This window comes from Rhamphochromis longiceps, linkage group LG6, assembly GCF_057381845.1.
Source record: "Rhamphochromis longiceps isolate RC_006_pf linkage group LG6, R_longiceps_female_GT1.1, whole genome shotgun sequence".
NCBI classification, from domain to species: Eukaryota; Metazoa; Chordata; class Actinopteri; order Cichliformes; family Cichlidae; genus Rhamphochromis; species Rhamphochromis longiceps.
This window is the reverse complement of record NC_140562.1, coordinates 12,341,341-12,365,227: the sequence shown is the minus strand read 5'-3', so window position 1 is coordinate 12,365,227 and position 23,887 is coordinate 12,341,341. Positions and strand designations below refer to the sequence as shown.

The window sequence follows — 23,887 nt, the reverse complement described above, 5'->3', positions numbered from 1 at the left end:
AGAGGACTGACAGAACACACAGCTAGGTAAACGGTAGATCACAACACAGACACAAAGAAACACAGGGCTTAAATACACTGAGGGAGCAATCAGGGAATGGGTAACAGGAGGGAAACACAGCTGGGGCAAATCAGGCCTAATGAGACAAGGGGAAGCGAAACCACATACATTAACCTCAGACAAGGACCTTCAAAATAAAACAGGAAACATGACACAGACTGAACTAAAGACACAGACTCGCATGCACTGCAACAGAGGGAACAGAGATGTGGGACCAGGGCAGACACAGACACTGATTGGACACGGGGATATAGCAACTAGAGAAGACAGAGACATAAACCATGAGACAGAACTCAAAGAAACCAAAGACTAGAAATTACAAAATAATATAATAAACTCAAAAACCCTGGGTCAACGACATAAGCAAAAATGACAATCATCAATATAAACCTGACACCGGCTCTAAGAGCCATTTCGTTCATGACCGACACATCACTAAGGAAAATGAACAAGAAGCTGTTCTGAAAATAATTTACCAGAACAGCTGTAAATAATCCCCCAAACTAAAAATTCTAATAATAAACAAAACCACTAAGGCACAGAAGCCTGGAACCATGACAGCAAGACTTAATAAAAGATTGTTTAACTTGGCTTGGTTACACAGATATGTGATTACCTGAAGAATAGTTTAAAAAGAACACACGCAAACACACACATATGGAATAAGTGCAATAGTTGACTCACCAACCCACAGAAGGAGAAGGAGGAACAGACGAGCCATTACTGTCATTCTGCTTGCAGTGAATGCTGTGCTGGGACCTTTTTAAACCTCTTCTCACTGTGCTGGTGGCCATGGAGCCACCAATCACAGAGAATAATTTTATCAACAAAACCCCATTGGCTGGAACGGTCTTCATGCAAATATGCAATATGGGTTTTTTTTATTAAGAAAAATGTTTTGCTTCTCATTAATTTCTTTTTTCAATTCAATTCAATTTTATTTATACAGCGCCAAATCACAACAAAAGTTGCCTCAAGGCGCTTCATAGATACAGAGAAAAACCCAACAATCATATGACCCCCTATGAGCAAGCACTTTGGCGACAGTGGGAAGGAAAAACTCCCTTTTAACAGGAAGAAACCTCCGGCAGAACCAGGCTCAGGGAGGGGCGGCCATCTGCTGCGACCGGTTGGGGTGAGAGAAGGAAGACAGGATAAAAGACATGCTGTGGAAGAGAGACAGAGGTTAATAACAGATATGATTCAATGCAGAGAGGTCTGTTAATACATAGTGAGTGAGAAAGGTGACTGGAAAGGAAAAACTCAATGCATCATGGGAATCCCCCGGCAGCCTACGTCTATTGCAGCATAACTAAGGGAGGATTCAGGATCACCTGGTCCAGCCCTAATTATATGCTTTAGCAAAAAGGAAAGTTTTAAGCCTAATCTTGAAAGTAGAGATAGTGTCTGTCTCCCGAATCCAAACTGGAAGCTGGTTCCACAGAAGAGGGGCCTGAAAACTTCTTCCATGTACTGACAAAGGGAAAGACCCTACAGTATAAGGAGAAGTTACTTTTTTAATACAGTTTGATCACAGCTGGACTGGCCATCAGGTGTACAGGGTGCACCGAAAAAGTGAACGTGTTGGATTTACTTAATTCAGTACTGTACATTGGTTGCACACAATTTTTTTTGCTTTGGGAGAAACGTAAACAACTGTGTTATATCGACACAACTTATTCATATTCATAAACCTGTGCATTTTGTGTTTATAAAACGTGATTGAAACATGTTTAGATGAAGCAAGTTAAGCTCTTGGAATATTTCAATCATTCACAATTTTGTCATTTTATTCCAACACTATTCAGTAACTTTTACCCAATTCTACTTGGTCACTTAAACACTGCATGTTGTCTTCATATTACATAATATTCAGCAAAGTCTAGATTTTGGTTAACATACAAAATTCAATGGATTTACAGGTTGCAGGAGGGCTGGGGCATAACGCAGAAGTTATAGGGTACACCCTGGTTAGGGTGCCAGTCTATCACATAATAGTGATTTCCGGCTCTTTTTAGAGATTTTCGGTTCGGCTCACTAAAAAGAGCCGGCTCTTTCGGCTCCGAACCGGCTCTTCAGATTGTTTTGTTGCTTTAATTAATTTATTATTAACAATAATATAAAATTATGCACAAAAGGAATTACTAACGTAAAAAAAGTGGTTTTATTTATATATGTTTATATATAAATATATGCGGTGTCACCTAGAGACAAAACACGTACAAACTCCAACACACATTTCTAGCATGAACTGAACTTCCAAAGCAAAGCTACTAGATCACTTAAATTACACAATTGAAAGCATGTGTGTATTGTTTGTGTATTTATACACAGGCACTCATATATATATTCAAATAATTTTAAAAAAAAAGTTCATTTACCTGTTATTACCACACACCAAATCCGGTCGTTGGTACTTGCTGGCTTGTGTAGCCACAAGATAACAAAGGCTCAACACTGCGCCTAGCATCCTGGAGCACTTCTGTTGTCTTTTGTACGTGTTTTGAGTTTTTATGTGCTTCTGAGTTTTTACGTGCTTTGGAGTTTGTACGTGTTTTGGAGTTTTTACGTGTTTTGGAGTTTGTACATGCTTCAGAGTTCGTACGTGATTTGAAGTTTGTATGTGCTTTGTCTCTAGGGGCCACCGTAAATATACTTTTATTTATTCACTCCACATAAAATGTAATAAATAAATCATATAATACAAAAATCAAACTATTCACATTTCAACTTTTAACTATTTAAATTTTCAGCTTTTTCCTTTTACAAATTTAAAGTGAAAACAACACAAAACACTGCAAACCACAACACAATTAAATATAAATTAAAATATGAAAACATAAAGAAGATGCATATTCTCTGTCATATGGGCCTGCATGAATAAACTTTCTGAATCCTTTATCATCTGCAACCGAAAATAGTTGTGGATGATTACTATACCTTTCTAATGTGATGTTGTTGTCCCTGGCTCTCTTTCTCTCTCTCTCCCTCTGGCTCTGTTCCTGTGCTACTGAGTATAACTACCGCCCCTCCCCCCTCTGCCCAGCGTAAAGCACAAGGCTCACGTGCAGAGTGAAGCGGAAAAAAAGTGCGAGAGAGAGAGAGAGGGTGAGAGAAAAATTAACCCCACGTGACGGCTCGCGATAAGGAGCCGGCTCGCGTCGTTCACGTCAAAGAGCCGGCTCTAAGAGCCATTTCGTTCGCGAACGACCCATCACTACTGTGCAAGCCTTTTACCACAAACTTAGTCACTGCTCGTGACATTCGTCTATCATGGCCTGAAAGGAGACGCGACCGGTAGACTGCAGCAAGAACTGCTACCATCTGAGCCAGCCAGACTCTGTCTGTCTCTCTCATCATGGTCACCTAAATGCACAGTAATGGCAGGTTTTGTAATAAGGCAGATCGCGCTAACATAATATGCAATGTTAGTTGATTATTTACCTGCCGCATTAACGGGAGAGGACATGCTGGGTTGAGATTCACGAATCCGGAGCGGAATTAAAAACATGACATTCATTTAAGGTCATTGCGTGTTTTGTGAGCAAATGCTTTTGCATATTCGTAGTGTTTCCTCCCTTAAATGAAATATCTACTTTCCCAGATAGCAAGGAAACATTGAAACAATGTTGAGTCAATATCAGGCTGTGTCATTGATTCAACGTTGAAGTGTGACGTTGACCTAACGTCACTCTTGCACCCTTTTTTAACGTTGAAACAACGTCAGGTTTTGATGTTGAATCAATGTTGAAACCTGACGTTGATTCAACGTTGTATTTTCTAATACTGTTGACATTGAAACAATGTCAGATTCTGATATTGAAACACTGTTGAGCTATGGTGTTGATTTTCCACCTCTTTCGCATATTTGCTTTTTATTAAAACAACAGTTAAATCATGACTGGAAATCTACCTTTCTTTATAGGTATTTTAACCAATACTAAACTACTGCATGTTTCCATCAATACTTCAACCACCTAAACACATAATTGTACTTATTCCTTAAATTGGACACCCTTTATAAAAAAAACCCAAATGTCTCACAATGTATCATGTCAATACTATTATCCTAAAATAAGAAAGCATTGCATGTGATGTAACAGAGAAAAAAAATAAACAAAAAAAGGTCAATAGGCATGTTTCGTTTGCTAAATACTTTATTAAAAGACAGTTTCCTATTTACGTTTATATGATTCACAGAAGTTTGTAATTTTTTGCATGATGTGCGTCCTGCACCACCCAAACAATCTGGGGCGTATCGGAGCCATTTCTGCACTGCTTGTGCAAAGACTAACTCGGACATAGAGTTTGCCCCTAACTGCTGCGTCAGGCTCCAATCAAGGCAAAGCGTCTCACCTATAGACACATTTTAAGAGATGGAATTAGCGTGTCTCATGTCTTAAATGTGTATGCAAGTGCTTGTGTGTTTAACCAACAGGCCGTTGTTATGTATTTAAATCACATCTGACAGCTACTACACTTTATAGTTACAAAGTGTACATAACCTTTATATACTTACCATTGCCTTATTTGCCTCTTGTGATTGAAGAGCTGGCTCTGCATTGTTTAGCTCCTCAATGTTGTGCAAGGGCAAATCCAGAGGCAGTACCCCAGCATCTACCGATTCATTGCAGCCGGTATTGCGGATGGCTCTGACCTCCTCACGGAGTTCGTTAACAGCTCTCGTCAGGTCTGACAGAAAAAGATACATTTTTTTTAAGTATTTAAGAATACAGACAACTTATCAAAAGTTTCCTTGTGTCACACACAGATATGTACAAAGACACTAGACAGTATTTTATTACCTGGTATTTTCACTCGAGGGGCCCGGGGAAACCATTTCTTTGTGGGCTGCTCATCCTCTGAGTCACTATATGTGTACAGGGGATTTGGTCTAAAGAAAAAAAAGTTGAAAACAGTCATAAGTAATTACAAATGTGCTTTTGGAATATTTTTTCCTAAAGTTACAGTTTGATTTATAACAACACACACAGGAAACGGAGATGTGCAAGAAGGTACAGTATACAAGGGATTTTTGAAGTGCACAAGTGTACACGGCTTTGCATTTATAAAAAAGTTTACAAGCTTCCACTTTTTGGACTATATTATGTGGTGATATTGCAGTATGCAAGCACCACAGATATGTATAAAAGACAAGATCATAAATTCTTAGCAATCAAAGATATGTTTGTGAAATAAAAAAAGTTTTGCTTGTGCTTTCTTTTATGACTGGTCTGAGTTTCAGCTTCGGACTGAAGGTCAGACATATCACAGTGTTCACTTAGATATTTCTGAAGACTGCGTTCTGCTTCGTGAAATGTGTCTGGAAGTACAAACACAATGTATGGCCAGACATAAATTAGGACACAAAAAACTTGTTATTGTTACATTTATACAACACCAATCCAGATGATACCCACCATGGCTTATTAGAAGTCGGACTGGTGCATAGGTGAGCCATGTTGCACCAGGATGAACTCTCCTCTTTACTGCGTCGTGGATCCTGAATGTGTCTCACGGAGGATATGGAGGCCATGACAATTTCTCCCCATTTATCCATGAACTAGGGACTATTTCTGTACCACCAGTGCTAAACTGCACAATGCACCAGTCTTTCATTTTTATCTTTTTTTAATTTGGAGTCCTTTTTTGCCCTGTCTAGGATAAACAGGAAACAGATAATTACAATATATTTCATAGTCACTACAAAACTTGATCTATTGATTGAACTAAATAATAAATAATAGCTTAAAATGTATATAGGCAACAATTACAAGCAAACCCGTATATGTAAGCATTTAAACACTGAAGATAATAAAATTAACAGTATTTTGTCTAAGTCTGCCATTGTAGGAATTCATGGCACCGAGACAAAAACTTGGCGCACAGTGTGGCGTCAAAATAGGCGCACACCTTTGACGCTGCGTTTTCTCCGTCTTCCTCGTCCACACGTAAATGCTAAACGCAGTTTACGTGTGGACAAAAGGTGCAAACGCAAGTTAGGTGAGCGTGCAGCGTAAAGTTTGAATTGAGTGCGAATCGAAGCGGGTGCTCTCCAATCATTAAAAGTAACAAAGTCATTGAACACCTTTATACAGTTACCTTTACGTTTATCAATCATATATCACAGATTTACAATTTTTTGTAGTACTATGCTAAAAAGCAACTACAGAGCGAAAGTCTGGGTCAAGCGCCGAGGCGACGGCAAGAACAAAGGAACCCTCGAAGCGTTAAAGCTAGCTTTGTAAGGGAATATAACGGAAAAGTATGAAACAAAAATGTTTTCTTTGTTGATAGACTTTGTTTGCAGTGCAATGTTGCCGGATTGTAAGATGAAAGTAGACGCAATTTCGGGCTCCCACATTTTATCCGAAACTTTACATTAACAAGTTTGTTTTTGTTTTTTTTTACTGTTATTCAAATGCAACCGTGGAAATAACGAATAGAACAAAAGTCATTCATTCTTACCTTATACTAATCGTGGTGCAGGCCAGTGCAGTGCATGAACTGATGCCTTCTCCGGTCAATTCCGCTGAGAGTAAATCTAATGTCCCGCTCTACTGTACAAGACAATGGTTACCTGGAGGGATGTACCAATGTGATAGGGGTGCTGCGGAATAGTCCAAGTGGTAGCAGCTTTAATTTCCCGCTCAACCATAAATCGATGGTTTTTCAACGTGATTGTTGTCACCTTGTCAACTATAAATAGATCAACAATCAACGATGACAGAACAACAGTGAATCAATGTTATTTCAATGTCAGTGTCAGGTTTCATCAGTATTTCAATGTTGTTTCAACATTGGTTTTGTGTTGACATTTCAATCCTGACGATTCTGATGGTTCAGATGGAAAATCAACATCTGTTCAATGTCTCCTTGCTATCTGGGTTGCAAGTATTGCAAGTTGCCCTGTTGTCATCCGTTCTCGTAAAGTATAATCAAACTTTTGAGCATTTGAGCCACCATGTTTCCTGTCAGGTAAGCGACGCTCCGCAACGTGGTGACGTCATTCGGGGCGACTGGAATCGATAAGGGAATCGTTTGCAAAAATGGCACACAATTCCAAGGAATTGAAACAGTGGGAACCAGTTCTCAACAAGAACCGGGTTTCGATACCCATCCCTACCTACCTCAAAGCACACTGTGCGCTGTTGATCTTACGTGCTGCACAATAATGTTTAATATTTAGTATTTACTGTTATATTCCCATAGATCAGACCTTCCCAAAGTGTGGGGCCCGCCCCCTAGGGGGTGCGCAGAGCCATGGTGGGGGGGGGGGGGAACAATGCTTGGACACTGCTAGCAGGGGCACCTACAGAAACGCAAAGCAGGAGATGAAGCATAGCTGAATATGTTTCCAAACCAACTTCATTCTAAGCCAGAAACTAGAGAATATGGTGAAGCATATCTTCCCTTTGGCTTCACCTGCACAAGTGCCAAGGTAGGTCTCCTCAGCAGAATTGCTTTTTCCCTTCGTCGGGAGCAGCGCTGGGGTGTTTAAATCACGGACAAACAGTATCCCATATTCGTGATTTTTAGTTCACAAACACTTGTTGTAATGACTAACTATTCCTGACATTTTGGAGATATACATACTATACTATACTTTATACAGTAAAGTTACAGTTGGATACAAATAATATCAGGCTGATCCTGCCACGATTTGTTCCCCCAATTCAAATCACGGACAAACAGTATCCCACAGTTGTTTATGTTTTTAAACCTATTTTGCACAGAGAGGCATTTTTTGAAAAATGTATTGATAACAATGTTGAATATTATTACAGAGGAAAAAAAACAACTACACGTAAATTAATCACATCGTGACGCCTCTGCCTTTGTAAATGGAGGGACAGTAACTGCGTGTAAAACCTGCATAGTCAGATTAACAGTATTTCGTCTCTATCTACCATTCTGCAATTCATCTCATGTAAACAACGTGGCGCACAGCGTGACGTGAAAAAAGGCACATACCTTTGATGTTGCGTGATGAACTCTGTATTCCTCGTCCACACGTAAACGCAAAAAAAGAAGTTTTAAAAGAATCTCAGTTTTGGTGATTCGAAACGCCGTTTACATGTGGACGAAACGGCTGCGTTTTCAAAAATACCCATGTAGGTGCATAAATTAGTTGGTAGTTTATTTTCTTACTACCTGTAATTTATTGCTGATTACTTGTATTTGCTTAATTGTTTACTAAATGTTTGAGGTGTGAAATAAACCGCAATGGGGCAAAATATGGGTGTGTGTGGTTGGAGGATGTGTTAGTGCGTGTGCGTGCACGCGGGGGAGCGTGAACATTTTTCTTGTAAAACAAAAGGGGGCCCAGCAAAAAAAGTTTGGGAACCACTGCCATTTTTCTTTCTCAACAGGTGATCCATGTGATTGATATATGTATTTTTTTTTGTCTGCTTATTTTGTTGGTTTTTGTTTTTTGCCCTTTATCACCATTCCTCTTCCCCGCTATTTTTCTTTCCCTCTTTCTTTCTCCCCTTTCTTTTCCCCAGTAAAGTCTGTCCCGTATTTAGCAAGTGAAAATAAAATAAAATAAACAATAAAAGGTGAATCAAATAGACCATTACGGCAAGGCTGGGATGGTCCATTTGGTAAAGTAAATCCGTTGGGCAGCTTTCTTCACCTTCAGACAATAACTCTGATGGCAAAAGAGCCAAACGGGACAGGCAATATGATATATTTAACTGAGAATTTTTTATTGTAACAAACAACGATTTATACAGGAAAATAACAACTATTAACAAGGTTGCTCAAACTTTTGCATCCCACTCTAATCCCAACAACAGTGTCCTGAAGGGGGTTTATACTGTAAGGTAGGGCTGCCACGACTTGTCGACTAGTCACGATTACGTCAACTATCAAATCAAATGGTAAATGGTCTGTATTTGTATAGCGCTTTACTAGTCCCTAAGGACCCCAAAGCGCTTTACACATCCAGTCATCCACACATTCACACACTGGGGATGGCAAGCTACATTGTAGCCACAGCCACCCTGGGGCGCACTGACAGAGGCGAGGCTGCCGGACACTGGCGCCACCGGGCCCTCTGACCACCACCAGTAGGCAATGGGTGAAGTGTCTCACCTAAGGACACAACGGCCGAGACTGTCCAAGCCGGGGCTCGAACCAGCAACCTTCCGATTACAAGGCAAACTCCCAACTCTTGAGCCACGAAATCAAATCCTTCAAAGGCTGCATTTGTAGGCCGATTGCGGTACAGCGACTCGACGAAGGCTGTCCAAATTCAAAGACTCCTCCAAATGCGGCCGACAAACGTGTCCTTCATTTCCAGATTTGAAGGATGGGTCGGGTGTATCCTTCGCTGCCCAACCTATCCCAGGATTCATAGTGTGGCCCAGCCAATTCCAGTTTCCAACAATGGCAGCAGCTTCTTAGTTTTAATATTACCTTTATTACTCCTTCTGAAGCTCAATAAGGATAAAACTAAAATCCTCCTTATTGGCACCAAATCCAACCTTTTGAAGGCAAACCACTTCTGACTCACCATCGATAACTCCACAGTTTTCCCTTCTCCTCAGGTTAAGAGCCTTGGTGTCATCCTAGACTGTTCACTTTCCTATAAATCTCACATCAATAATCTCACCTGTTCTGCCTATTTCCATCTACGCAACATTAACAGATTTCGTCCTTCTCTTGTCACCCAGTCTACATCCATTCTTGCCCAGTCTTGTTACTTCCCGCATTGACTACTGCAACTCTCTCTTGCATGGTCTCCCCCAAAAATCCCTCCATAAGATTCAACTGGTTCAGAACTCTGCTGCTCGCATTATCACCAGAACTCCCTCCTACCAGCACATCACTTCAGTTCTTCAGGAACTTCACTGACTCCCAGTGAAATTCTGGATATTCCACAAGCTTCTTCTGCTCACCTTCAAGGCCATTCATAACCTCGCACCTCCTTACCTTTCTGACCTGTTACGCACTACCTTTTCTGTCCGCGCACTTCGATCTTCTTCTTCTATCCAGCTTTCTGTGCCTTCCTTCCGCCTCACCACGATGGGAAGCAGAGCTTTTAGCTGTTCTGCTCCCAGGCTGTGGAACTCTATACCCCCAGGTATAAGAAAGATCTGTTCTCTCACCCAGTTTAAATCTCAATGAGCCTAATCAGGGCCACCTGATCCAGCCATAAATGTATGCTTTATCAAAAATGAAAATTTTAAGCCCAATATTTTTTTTTCTTTTTCTTTTTAAAGAGAGAGTGTTTGTTTTCCGAATCCAAACTGGCAGCTTTTTCCACAGAAGAGGGACCTGACAGCTGAAGGCTCTACCTCCCATTCTCCCCAACTTTAAGGCAATGAATAGTTAATCTAAGCAATAAATAAATAAATCCTGAAGTGAGTGTCCTGTAAAGTTTTTGAATAATTTTAAGTGAACTTTTAAATGTTTTGTGCACTTTGATAACAAAATTTAAGAGATACCACTTTGTGCTTTTGTTTGATTATATATCGTCTTTATTTTCTCATCCTAGATAATCTGTTTATATTATTTGTAGAATTTGTAAATGAGCAGCCAAAATGGTTTTCACATAAGCAGCAAAACTGTTTCTCCCCACAACATGCCTTCATAGGTATATCTAAGCCATATGCTTACCATGTAGAGACCTGCTAATGGTTAAGCTTACCTTGTAATTTCTCAAATGTATGTTTTTTTGATATGTCCCTTCAGATTTTCCACAACATGACTGTAAGGACGAGGATGGGCTCACAAATCAGCAGGTCTGTAACCAGGAGAAGAATTCCAGTCTACACCAGGAGGATCCTTCACAGATTAAAGAGGAAGAGGAGGAATTCCGTACCACTGAAGTGGAAAAAACGGTTGTTCTAAAGCAGGAGACTGAAACTTTTCCTGCTCGTGAAGAAAGTGATCACAGTGAACCAGAACCAAGCAATGACCAGCTCCATTCTCACAACTCTCCTGACACAGATCAGGACGAAAGAAAGGATGATAATTCACACAGTATAAACTCAGCGCAAATCGTATCAGGCCTGAGTGTTCAAAATTCCGAGACAGCACATTTATGTAGCACCTGTGGGAAAAGATTTTACAGGTCAGAAACACTGAGTCGACATATGCAAATTCACACACGTGACAAGCCACGTTCTTGCAGAACCTTTCGCAAAAGATTTTTTTGGAAGTCAAAGTTGACTAGACACATGCGAATTCACACAGGTGAGAAACCACATTGTTGTGGCACCTGTGGGAAAAGATTTACTCAGAGGGGTCAGTTAAACAGACACATTCGAATTCACACAGTTGAGAAGCCACATTGTTGTGGCACCTGTGGGAAAAGATTTACTCAGAGGAATCAGTTGAAGATACACATGCAAATTCACACAGGTGATAAGCCACATTGTTGTGGCACCTGTGGGAAAAGATTTACTCAGAGGGGTCAGTTAAAGGCATAAAAATATCTGTAGTATTAATTGCTTCTTACTATAAGGTTGGCATAACAGTCATTATTCCTGACCCTATGGGCTGACCATTTTTTCGCGAACGAAATGGCTCTTAGAGCCGGCTCTTTGACGTGAACGACGCGAGCCGGCTCCTTATCGCGAGCCGTCACGTGGGGTTTTTTTTTCTCTCACCCTCTCTCTCTCTCTCGCACTTTTTTTCCGCTTCACTCTGCACGTGAGCCTTGTGCTTTACGCTGGGCAGAGGGGGGAGGGGCGGTAGTTATACTCAGTAGCACAGGAACAGAGCCAGAGGGAGAGAGAGAGAAAGAGAGCCAGGGACAACAACATCACATTAGAAAGGTATAGTAATCATCCACAACTATTTTCGGTTGCAGATGATAAAGGATTCAGAAAGTTTATTCATGCAGGCCCATATGACAGAGAATATGCATCTTCTTTATGTTTTCATATTTTAATTTATATTTAATTGTGTTGTGGTTTGCAGTGTTTTGTGTTGTTTTCACTTTAAATTTGTAAAAGGAAAAAGCTGAAAATTTAAATAGTTAAAAGTTGAAATGTGAATAGTTGGTTTTTGTATTATATGATTTATTTATTACATTTTATGTGGAGTGAATAAATAAAAGTATATTTACGGTGGCCCCTAGAGACGAAGCACATATAAACTTCAAATCACGTACGAACTCTGAAGCATGTACAAACTCCAAAACACGTAAAAACTCCAAAACACGTAAAAACTCATAAGCACGTAAAAACTTAGAAGCATATAAAAACTCAAAACACGTACAAAAGACAACAGAAGTGCTCCAGGATGCTGGGCGCAGTGTTGAGGTTTTGTTATCTTGTGGCTACACAAGCCAGCAAGTACCAACGACCGGATTTGATGTGTGGTAGTAACAGGTAAATGAACTTTTTTTTAAATTATTTGAATATATATGAGTGCTTGTGTATGAATACACAAACAATACATACATGCTTTCAATTGTGTAATTTAAGTGATCTAGTAGCTTTGCTTTGGAAGTTCAGTTCATGCTAGAAATGTGTGTTGGAGTTTGTACGTGTTTTGTCTCTAGGTGACACCGCATATATTTATATATAAACATATATAAATAAAACCACTTTTTTTACGTTAGTAATTCCTTTTGTGCATAATTTTATATTATTGTTAATAATAAATTAATTAAAGCAACAAAACAATCTGAAGAGCCGGTTCGGAGCCGAAAGAGCCGGCTTTTTAGTGAGCCGGCTCACTAAAAAGAGCCGGAAATCCCATCACTAGTTCACACCGCTGTCGGCCACTGTCTTTTTCTTTTCTTTTTTCACTTAAATGACCTCTGACAAGAAAGCCTAATTTCTGCTGTTCAACACTGAAGAAATTTAAACTTTTTAAAATTATTCAAAATTGCAGAATATTGTAGAATATTTTTAAGGTTATCTGCTATAAAAAGCCAGACCAGGAAAATCTCCTTCATGTTTTTCTGTGTTTTATTCTCAGTTACTTTGATGTTCACAATTCTGATGAAGTCTCACATGTATCAGTACTGATAAAGTATCAGAATTATAATATTTCTGACTGTCTGAGGCTAAATTGAATCGAATCAGGACTTTGAGAAACCGGAATCAAATGGATTATTGAAATCACTGATGATACGCAGCCCTAGTGAGCAGCCTAGGCCCAACAGAGTGGATGTAGCTGTGGGTAATAAGAAAAGATGAAAAGAACTATTGATAACTTTTGTGTTTAGTTAAGGCCTGATTCGTCTGAAATTCATAGCCAGTGCTCTGACACGGTGCCATCAATCTTTGAATGCTGAAAAAGCACAATGTATCCAGAAAACACATTGTATGCTGCAATAAATGCACTGCCCAAGCGTCCCCTCTCCCCACTGCCTTTCAGCAGCATGCAACAGCAAACAGGTTGTCAGGCCAAGATGATGATTAAGTTTAACATCTTCTACAATATTGACAAAGCAATTTAAGCACAAGTTTGTTAGTTAATAATTTAGAAATGAATATTGTCTGTATGGACTACCCCCCCCCCCAAAGAAAGTGCACATGTAAAACTGCGGTGTTAAACGATGCGGTTGAAAAATTTGAGTGCGCCTAACTTTTGTGCCGGTACGCCGTACCAGTGCGCCCATGTCAAAAAGTTAGTCTAGAGCCCTGCTTTAAGCTGGGCAGAGGGGGGAGGGGCGGTAGTTACACTCAGTAGCACACGAACAGAGCCAGAGGGAGAGACAGAGCCAGGGACAACAACATCACATTAGAAAGGTATAGTAATCATCCACAACTATTTTCAGTTGCAGATGATAAAGGATTCGGAAAGTTTATTCATGCAGGTCCATATGACAGAGAATGTGCATCTTCTTTTTGTTTTCATATTATAATTTATATTTAATTGTGTTGTGGCTTGCAGTGTTTTGTGTTGTTTCACTTTAAATTTGTAAAAGGAAAAAGCTGAAAATTTAAATAGTTAAAAGTTGAAATGTGAATAGTTGGTTTTTGTATTATATGATTTATTTATTACATTTTATGTGGAGTGAATAAATAAAAGTATATTTACGGTGGCCCCTATAGACAAAGCACATACAAACTCCAAATCACGTACAAACTCCAAAACATGCAAAAACTCCAAAACACGTAAAAACACGTACAAACTCCAAAACATGTAAAAACACGTACAAACTCCAAAACACGTAAAAACTCCAAAACACGTAAAAACACGTACAAACTCCAAATCACGTACAAACTCCAAAGCATGTAAAAACTAAAAAACACGTAAAAACTCCAAAACATGTAAAAACACGTACAAACTCCAAAGCACATAAAAACTCAAAACACGTACAAAACACAACAGAAGTGCTCCAGGATGCTAGGGCGCAGTGTTGAACTTTTGTTACCTAGTGGCTACACAAGCCAGCAAGTACCAACGACCGGATTTGGTGTGTGGTAGTAACAGGTAAATGAACTTTTTTTTAAAAAATTATTTGACTATGAATGCTTGTGTATAAATACACAAACAATACACATATGGTTTCATGCTTTCAATTGTGTAATTTAAGTGATCTAGGTAGCTCTGTTTTGGAAGTTCAGTTCATGCTAGAAATGTGTTTTGGAGTTTGTATGTGTTTTGTCTCTGGGGGCCACCGCATATATTTATATATAAACATATAAAAATAAAACCACTTTTTTTTTTACATTAGTAATTCCTTTTGTGCATAATTTTATATTGTTGTTAATAATAAATTAATTAAAGCAACAAAACAACCTGAAGAGCCTTTTTGGAGCCGAAAGAGCCGGCTCTTTTTAGTGAGCCGAACCGAAAGAGCCGGTTCTCTAAAAAGAGCCGGAAATCCCATCACTGTCAGCTACACAAGCTTTAGTGGAGAGTCTACAGCTAGTGTGTGAGCATTAAACACACACCACATACTCTCCCTGCCTCTCTGTAGAGTCACGTTTACAAAGACACAGGGACAGATCATAGATTTCACAGACAGTGGGGGAAAAGAAGATTTTTCCTTTAACAGTTAATGTTGCTGTGTCTCTGAGATGCTGACAGTGGTGGAATAAATCTGTACATTTACTTCACTCCTGCATTTAACTAAGGACAGGTTTCTAGAATTTAACATATCAGGATGTAAATCATATAATCTAGTCCTTGTCAGGCTTTAAAATGAGGTAAATACCAATGATGTATTACACAAATTACACTAGAATGTTTTTATTAAGATGCAAAATCCTAACATCTGTAAAACTGTATAACAGCTGTATAACCTGTAATAACAGGTAACAAGTGTTGGTTAATGTTTTACTGAAAATAACATCAGCCAGGGAAGAAAAGTCTGTTTAGTTAGTTAGTCAATTGATAGTTTTATATATTTTTTGTATTTGTAAACTTGATTCAAAGCTTCCCTGACATGATGATAAAAAAGTACTTTAAGATTACTTTCAGCAACAAGTACTGAGGTCAAAGTTCAGGAAATGATCAATGTTCAGAACCTGTTGCGTTTTGGTGTGATCATAGTGCTGCATAAATGTAAGAATGTATTACTCAACATCTCCTCTTTTTAAATATATAATAAAGAAAACAAGTGACTAGAACTTATATTGTCTCATATTGTTATTAATTGTCAGGTTGCTTGTTAATCTTTTGTCTGTCAGTTTGTCCAGATAAACTTTGTTTCTCGTGGTTTAGTTCATACAAACCGTCTCATCTCAGAGAACTGAAGCCTTATTATGAGTGCCTGTACAGTATGATAGTGTCTGTGGCACTGAGAAATCAACTGTTTCATTTTAATAAAATGAAAGACTGATTAACGGCTGATGTTTTCTGCTCCCCACAGATTTTACAACAACCAGCTAAAGTGGCCGCTGACAATAAGCCAGTTAACCTGAGCCTCTTTCTCATAGTAGGCCAGGCACGTTTGGATAACTTTATTCCATTAATAAATGAATTCATCATTTAAAAACTGCTGGATTGTCTTGCAAAATACTACACAAGATATTTTCTAAGTCCTTCTTATATAAACTTTCAGGATTTTATTGGTGATGACAGATTATATTGACTGATTCTTCTGGAAGGAAAGAAAAATAAAAACTGGAGGATGCTGAGTAGAGAGGGTGGATGTGAGACGAGTCAGTAAGAATGTAGATGGATAATAGAAACTGATAATGAGATCATTAAGAATGATGAAATGTGATTATTTGTATTTTAGTTTTTTGTTTTTAGTGAAGGGATAATTCAAATTACACTTTCAGCAGCGCCTAGTGAGGAAAAGAAAATGAGAAGCTGTTGTGTTTCGTTGTGACCACACGGGGGCAGTGCAGCATAGTGAGCCTGCAAATCAGTTTATACCTTTCATATAATGTGTGAGTTTGTTTATTCTGAATTTTATTTTTCAGTTAGGTTCCACAGTTCATATATCATGTATAATTTTTCATTAGTTTCAGTGTTTGTTTGTATTTTATTCTATTCATGATGGTTGTGTTGACAGATTTGTCCAAATTTAAAGCTATAGATGTGAACTTTTGGTTCCTTTATGTATAAACACTAAGCTGTTTATAAATAATCCATATTTGTGGATTTGTACAGTCCTGAAAGATGCCCATACATTCAGCTACACTCAGCATTAGTCCAGCTGAAGATCCTAATTTCATGTAGCAACTTCTTTTCCCTGATCCCGCCTCCACAGACAGATGTGCACAGAGGTTCAACAAGGCACAGGCCTCGATCACTGAAGACAGACCGCATCAAGAGTGTGACCTCCAAAGTGATTTAGTTATTCACTTCAGCCAGCCTCTTTTGTCTCCATTTATTTAAAATCTGCTCTAAGAAATTCACATTCTATGGAAGCCCGTTTCCGCCACTAAAAAAAAAAAAAAGGATCCATAACTCAAAATTTCGAGTTATTTTCTCGAAATTTCGACATATTAACTCAAAATTTTGAGAAAAGCAACTCGAAATTTCGAGTTAGTGCTGCCAATCAGTAATCTACGTGAATGACGTCATTTCCATGTTACCCGGAAGCTGAAGCCCTCAGCTACAAATGCTACAGCTAAGCTACCGGTATTACATCCAGTCGTGAATGCACAGATTGCTGAGTGTTTTCAGCCTGGCTTCACAAATGATGAAATCCCTGTGTTATTAGCTGAATCACATGGTGTTACTATCAGCAAACATACTTTAATTTTTTGGGATCCGTTTTTGAGTGCGCGGTCCTGCGTAATATGCTTCCGGGTAACAAGAAAGCGACCGCATTCACGTATATTTTTGATTGGCAGAGCTAACTCGAAATTTTGAGTTATATTTCTCGAAATTTCGAGAAAATAACTCGAAATTTCGAGTTATGGATACTAGCTTTTTTTTTTTTTTTTTTTAGTGGCGGAAACGGGCTTCCATACATTTCTCACCTTTTAAATTGAGATGTTTTTTTCTAGGAGACATTTGAGAAGGACTTGACAGGTATAAAACAACTGGGAGAAGTTAAGAATATTGTTGAAATAAAGAAAATGTGGATGATGAAGTCACAAAGGATGTCATTGACTAGGGCCTGAAAGACTCCTGGTGTGTTTGCTGAAAATGCTATTTTCAAATAACCGAAACGACCCATTTGGGTTTAAAAATTATACTGATTACTGGAAGGTGAAGGAGGACCAGTAAGCGAGTCAATGGAGCAGTCATAAGGACGATGAGGTGTGAGATAAAGAGCTAAACCTCCTCTCACTTTGGTTAAGGGTAAACAGCCTATTGCCCGCAGCATCAGCTAAATCCTTTGTCATAAACACTTTGCAATGAAATTTGGGTTTGGTTTCAGCATGGCTTCGGCCCATCTCAGAGCTCACCCTCGCAGCAGGATAACCATGAAAGCAAATTTTGCACAGTCTGAAGAATAAGTTCTACTTTGTTGATGAAACACTAGGAAACACTGTTTGAGGAACCCTCTGTTCTTTTCTAACTCGCTGGTGAAAACTTCAGGTGGCCTTTCCAGAGGTACAAGCTCTCTGAGCTGTGCTGCTGACCATGTCCATCGTTTTATGACCACAGTATACTCATAACGGATGTCAATCCAGCAGATTATCTTTGGCATGTGGTGGATCAGAAGATTTGCAACATGGATGCACAGCCGACAAACCTGAAGCAACTGTGTGATGCTATCATATCAATATGAAACTAAATCTGTGAGGAATGTTTCCAGGTCTTTGTTGAATCTGTGCCACAAAGAATTAAGGCAGTTCTGAAGGTGAAAGAAGGTCCAAAACAGTACTGGCAGGTGTAACTAATGAAGTGGACAGTGACTGTATTTAGTGTCTAGATGTTTTTTTCAGTATTTTATTCACTTAATAGCAGGACAGAATACCACATGACTGTGGCCTTGTGTTATACCCTCTCTGCTGCAGTGATGCTGCAGACAAACACAAACATCGTGATTAGACATTCAAGAAGAGCCTCTTAAAGATGAAGGTCTGTGTCTCTTGACCTAAACACATAATCCAGTTAAATCTGATTTATGTTCATTAATGCCCCTCACACTGTAACTTAAAGTAATAAATCGGTCACTGATTAATTACAGAAGTACGTCTGTGAGCATAAAGATGTAAGCCTTGGACCATCAGGATAAAATGTGGTTGGGAAACTTAACAAGCTTTGATAAAACTTCATCAGTAGCTCAAGCAAGACCTCAAAACCTTCGATCACCACGGGTGGTTAGCAGACTGTGGTTGTACCATGCAGCCTAACAACATGCAGTAAATTGCAGGTTAAAGCAGTCTGCTTACACATTGTTAAACGAGGGAAGGGAACTAATGTGGCTGTCACATTACCCTTTTGTCCCATTTCATCCCAGGACTTGATTAAATTGCTGCTCACTTTCTACAGTACTTAAAACTGATCAGTAGGACCTGAAACTGCAAACATTCAAACATTCAGGCCAACAATCAGTTGGTGAACATATTAATCTACTACAATTAGCAAAAATGAATAAATAAACAGAAGAAAGTTAGAGTGATATCAGAGTCATGCAAGTTTTTGACCAGCAGGTTAAACTCATGCAAATTAGCTTCATCTAGGCTCATGAAAACACTGTCCTGCTTATAAACAGCAGATCATTTGTGTCAGTGTCAGGATGGTTTATATTTGAGCTTTTAGTTCACACAGAACAATTTTTATTAATTGTTTTTAGCGATTACGAAAGTCTGTGAATCCCCAAATTGTTCAGTTGTTCTCTTTGCTCCCCATGAGGTCACTTTCACCATGTGACAAAAACAACACCCCACTCTACACACTCGGGCCACCAGCAACTTTCTAAATCCTCAATAAAAAGCTGACAGGTTGCAATGATGTTCCAAAGAACCTATTAAGAAAACAACTACCTCCCTGGGTGAGGAGGGTTGGTGCTGTGGCCAGTCAGGTATGAAGTGCTGAGAGTGGATCTTTGGTCCTCTGTGCAGCTCTGTCCACTCTCAGCTGCCCTGCAAAGTAATAACACGAGAAAGACGTCATTTTAACACAAAACAGCATTTTCATTGTTGGTAGCTGCAGTATGTAGTTAAAAAGCAATTTTAAACCCAACGTATACACATGAAAAATATAAATAAAGCTAAACCTACAGTGCTGCTGACATAGGATGATGATTTATACCAACTATTGGAAGAATTTTGTCTTCAATACAGTTTGTTGTCAACGTGAGGTGATAACTTACATAGTTGGAACACAGCACCACTCTCCCGTTTTTCACTTGGTCATCCATCCTTCTCATCGGGTTGGTCGGGGTAAGGCTGTCTTCTGGGTGGGGTGTTTGCTCCATCTTGGACATTGAGTGTCTGAAGTGTTGAATTCTTAGCCACAGGCTATACCTTATGTAAAAACAAGAGACTACAGTCAGTTCACTGCATCATTTTTAAACCTTTTCTACTTATTTGTGTTGAGATTAAGTACAGACTTACCTTTGTCCTGCATGGTGAATTAGGGCTTGGGAAAAACATATATTATTCAAGAAAAAAACAATACATTTCACATGTGCAAGTCAGATGTTCTTATATCTATAAAAACACAAAGGCAAAGTTTAAAAACACATTCTAACATAAACTAATCAGAGTCACTGTCATCAAGGGAAAGGTTAAAAAGCCTCTCCCAGAAACGTCTGACTCCAAAACTACCTGAGGATGTTGAAGGGGCATCAAACTGGTCACTCACCTTGCACCTCTTTGCACTTACCTCTTCGGTGCAGATGTCTTCTCTGCTTCTCTTTTCTGAGGAAGGAGCAGCAGAGAGATCAGCTGAGGAAGAAGCAGCAGAGGGAGCAGCTGAGGGAGGAGCAGCTGAGGAAGAAGCAGCAGAGAGAGCAGCTGAGGAAGAAGCAGCAGAGGGAGTAGCTGAGGAAGGAGCAGCAGAGGGAGTAGCTGAGGAAGGAGCAGCAGAGGGAGTAGCTGAGGAAGGAGCAGCAGAGGGAGCAGAAGAGGAAGGAGCAGCAGAGGGAGCAGAAGAGGAAGGAGCAGCAGAGGGAGCAGCAGAGGAAGAAGCAGAGGGAGCAGCTGAGGGAGCAGCAGAGGGAGCAGCTGGGGGAGGAGCAGCTGGCGGATCACCAACTGGGGCAACAACTCGAGGGAAGAGTGGGGCATTGGCCTGGCCGAAAGGCGGCATGGCGATGGGGGCAGCACCTGGAGCAATAGGACGTTGCCAATCGTGCCAAAACGGCTCTGGAGGGTGCTCCCGGATGAGAGGGGAATCATCTCTCTCATCCATGGTGTCATACCCAGAGTCATCGCTAAGCCAATCCCCCCACTCTTCTGAGTCGTTCCAGTCAGATGAACTGTCAGTCTGTTCACTCACCTCTTCATCATCTACAGGTAAGTAGGGGCGGTACTCACCATACTCACCTTGCTGTTCACCGTCATCAGCATCTGGTGCTTCATGAGAAGAGGGTGAGGGTGAGAGAGGGATAAAATACCTACCATACTCACCTTGCTGTTCACCGTCATCTGCATCTGATGCTTCATGAGAAGAAGGTGAGGGTGAGAGAGGGATAAAATACTCACCATACTCACCTTCGCTGATACGCTGGGTATCAGTGTCCTGAGCTTCTGCAGGGCGTTCAACCACATAGTCAAGACGCCCTGTGAGGAAACAATTTTTAAAATAACATTAGGAATGTAATATATATATACATACACATATATATACATATATATATACACACATATATATATATACACACACACACACACACATTATATATATACATATACACATACATATATATATATATATATATATACACACATATATATATATATACACATACATATATATATATATATACACATACATATATATATATATATATACACACATACATACATATACACACATATATATATATATATATATACACATACATATATATATATATACACATACATATATATATATATACACATACATATATATATATATACACATACATATATATATATATACACATACATATATATATATATATATATATATATATATATATATATATATATATATATTTTTTTTTTTTTTTTTAAATAAAAGCACAACCTCCTTGGCAAGAGTAAGAATTGCACACACAAAGCTCTGCAGGTATGTCTGAAAATGATGGTCAAGTCAAAAACAAACAAACAAACAAACAAACAAACAAACAGAAACTCTTAACTCAGAATCCACATATTTAGAAATGTGCCGTGAGGACAGATACATCTAATCTGTGGTAAACATGCTATCCCTGTGTAAATATCCCTGTGTACAATATCTCTCTCTGCTATCTAATAAGGTTAAAAGCATTACCGTAACAGAAGATAGGTCTTAATGCCATTATTACTACTGTTTTCATATTCTTTTGATATTATTTTATTTGTATTTTTTTATCTTTGTGTTTTGCAGCAGAGAAAAAATATAGTTTATGTCAATAAAGCCTTTGATCCGGAGAAGAAAAGGATGTCAGGAGGGGACCTGGATCTGTGTGTTTACGCCTGCGTGTTCTGACCCCGCCATGACATCTTGAAGATGCCGTTACCACAGAAACTGATTTTTGGGCATTTTACAAATTTTAGTCCATTAAGCTATTTTTAACCATTTCATTTTAAAGAAAAGTGTCAAATTTGAAGCCTTCAAATCAAAGAAACACCTTTTTTTCATATTCATACACCAGTCGTTAATAATTTCTACACCTCTCCCGGAAAATTTTAAACATACAAACAATTTACGGGAAACAATCTTGAATACACATATTTGATCACGTTAAAACTTGATATTCACACTGGAACTTGTTAAATTATTACAGTAATTTACATTTAAAGAAATTTTCACACTTACCTGCAGCGAAGTCCAGGTGACGGTCGGGGAGTCCGGGTCCACGGCGAGCCATCTTCAAACTTGAAAAACAAAAACAAGTACAAACGATGAAGTACTTGTTCTGCTCTCAAGTTATATCCGCTTTTAGTGAAATAGTTTGCAAAACTTAGCTTTCCACAGGCTGAGGTTGGAGCAGGTCGAAACAAGTCCACGAGCAAGTGTAAACAGACGTTTGGAACCTTGTGAAGCATTTATATACCCTCGGCGGCCATGGTTACGGTTGTCAACGTGTACACGTGCACGTGATAGAACTATCCGGTTGTTCAGTCTGACCTCACTAGCCTGTCTGGGTCTAAACTCCGCTGCAGGTCCATATATCAAACGATCACTATGGCATTACTGAGAGTTGAAAAACTGTCTAAAGTCTTTCATCTTTAATAAAATGATCAGCGTTCTGCTCTACCAGGTGTAACAATTGAGTTTAACATCCAGGCATCCATGAAAACGGAATTTATGACATTTAACAGAGTTAGAAGTTAGCAGGGCGTTAGCTCGCTAGCTTCTATCTAAATACAATATAGCATGTCCTGACTGCAGGGTTTTGGAAACAAATTCAAACGTACAGCTCTGCTATCACTTCCAGCATAAATGAAGACAGAAAACTAAACAGCAGTGACGTTTGTAGGGTTACTGAAGTTTGGCTAGCTGGTATATAATGATGTGCTACGTGACCGCTAGCGACACAGCTATGTTAGCATAATATAAACAAGCTAACTTTTTTCCACTCCATAAACGTTAATGTGAGTGTTCTCAGTGATCAGGAACAAATGTAATCGCATGGCAGGATGCTGAGATAATCCATCCACAATACGAGGTTAGTCATTCATATACTGCTGCATGGGCTGGGCTGTAGTTACATACTAAGGTTTTAAAAACTGAGCTTAAATAAATGATTAGCGGTAATAAAAGCCGAGGGAGGTCAACAGTGATCACTGACTGTTTTAGGAGCTTTTTGAGATCAAATAGAAGAAAATACATAGCATTAAACATGTTAACAACACAAAAGCCATATTAAACGCAGACTACTTTAGACCCGGAAGTAGGATTCGTGCGTCACCACTGAACAGCTAAATTCGTAGGAATGTTTTAGCTTATTATTTGGATAACCACCGTCATTACAATAAATTAAATTTGTAGTCATTTAAAACACACAGGCCTACAATCAGCTGGCCTATATAAAAAATAAAAACAAAACTTGAACACAGTGCTGAGCTGCATCTCAAATTAATCTTCCAGCTCTCAGCTGACATGTACCAGAGCCCGATTGATGGATCAGTTGATCAGGATCATTGGCCTGATATAGGTCTATCATAGTGACGTGGCTCTTAATCAGTAGGGTTATATGTTTCCCGATATGATATATTTTTCAAAGAACATAATGTGGATTGTTTTTATTTGTTAGCTGTATGGGCAGCATTTTTGTGTATGTGATCCCTTTTCTTAAATTACATTTGCTATATACACATATTTTGCTCTCTTAGTATTTTTAGAACCTGACTAATAC

General features: G+C 39.1%; 3 protein-coding genes and 1 long non-coding RNA gene across 4 annotated transcripts; 1 reads left to right on the top strand and 3 right to left on the bottom strand.

Annotated features, from left to right (window-relative positions):
- Positions 1-4,239: 4,239 nt before the first annotated feature.
- On the bottom strand, positions 4,240-4,983 carry LOC146667559 (uncharacterized). Its single transcript, XM_085408780.1, has 3 exons — positions 4,866-4,983; positions 4,580-4,752; positions 4,240-4,416 (listed from the first exon to the last, which is right to left on the bottom strand). Exons 1-3 carry the CDS (start codon positions 4,981-4,983, stop codon positions 4,387-4,389), a joined length of 321 nt encoding a protein of 106 aa, XP_085264906.1. The 3' UTR covers positions 4,240-4,386.
- A 281-nt stretch (positions 4,984-5,264) lies between these two features.
- LOC146667558 (uncharacterized) lies at positions 5,265-6,951 on the bottom strand. Its single transcript, XR_014912080.1, has 3 exons — positions 6,529-6,951; positions 5,481-5,718; positions 5,265-5,383 (listed from the first exon to the last, which is right to left on the bottom strand). It is a non-coding gene; the product is annotated as an uncharacterized LOC146667558 (long non-coding RNA).
- Positions 6,952-10,092: 3,141 nt separating this feature from the next.
- Positions 10,093-11,501, top strand: LOC146667557 (uncharacterized). Its single transcript, XM_085408778.1, has 2 exons — positions 10,093-10,150; positions 10,762-11,501. The coding sequence occupies exons 1-2, from the start codon at positions 10,093-10,095 to the stop codon at positions 11,499-11,501; spliced, it is 798 nt and encodes a 265-aa protein (XP_085264904.1).
- An 8,590-nt stretch (positions 11,502-20,091) lies between these two features.
- LOC146667556 (uncharacterized) lies at positions 20,092-22,396 on the bottom strand. Its single transcript, XM_085408866.1, has 2 exons — positions 22,345-22,396; positions 20,092-21,119 (listed from the first exon to the last, which is right to left on the bottom strand). Exons 1-2 carry the CDS (start codon positions 22,394-22,396, stop codon positions 20,092-20,094), a joined length of 1,080 nt encoding a protein of 359 aa, XP_085264992.1.
- Between the last annotated feature and the right edge of the window lie 1,491 nt (positions 22,397-23,887).

What these genes read in the sequence shown, in the direction of transcription:
- LOC146667559 (XM_085408780.1), bottom strand. Translation starts at nt 4,983, where the DNA reads ATGACTGTTTTCAACTTTTTTTTCTTTAGACCAAATCCCCTGTACACA. An exon ending in CCCTCGAGTGAAAATACCAG is followed by an intron (nt 4,753 to 4,865) that starts GTAATAAAATAC and finishes TTTTTCTGTCAG; the next exon opens with ACCTGACGAGAGCTGTTAAC. An exon ending in AAGAGGCAAATAAGGCAATG is followed by an intron (nt 4,417 to 4,579) that starts GTAAGTATATAA and finishes ATGTGTCTATAG; the next exon opens with GTGAGACGCTTTGCCTTGAT.
- LOC146667557 (XM_085408778.1), top strand. Translation starts at nt 10,093, where the DNA reads ATGGGAAGCAGAGCTTTTAGCTGTTCTGCTCCCAGGCTGTGGAACTCT. An exon ending in GTGGAACTCTATACCCCCAG is followed by an intron (nt 10,151 to 10,761) that starts GTATAAGAAAGA and finishes ATGTCCCTTCAG; the next exon opens with ATTTTCCACAACATGACTGT.
- LOC146667556 (XM_085408866.1), bottom strand. Translation starts at nt 22,396, where the DNA reads ATGGCTCGCCGTGGACCCGGACTCCCCGACCGTCACCTGGACTTCGCT. An exon ending in TCACCTGGACTTCGCTGCAG is followed by an intron (nt 21,120 to 22,344) that starts GTAAGTGTGAAA and finishes GTTTCCTCACAG; the next exon opens with GGCGTCTTGACTATGTGGTT.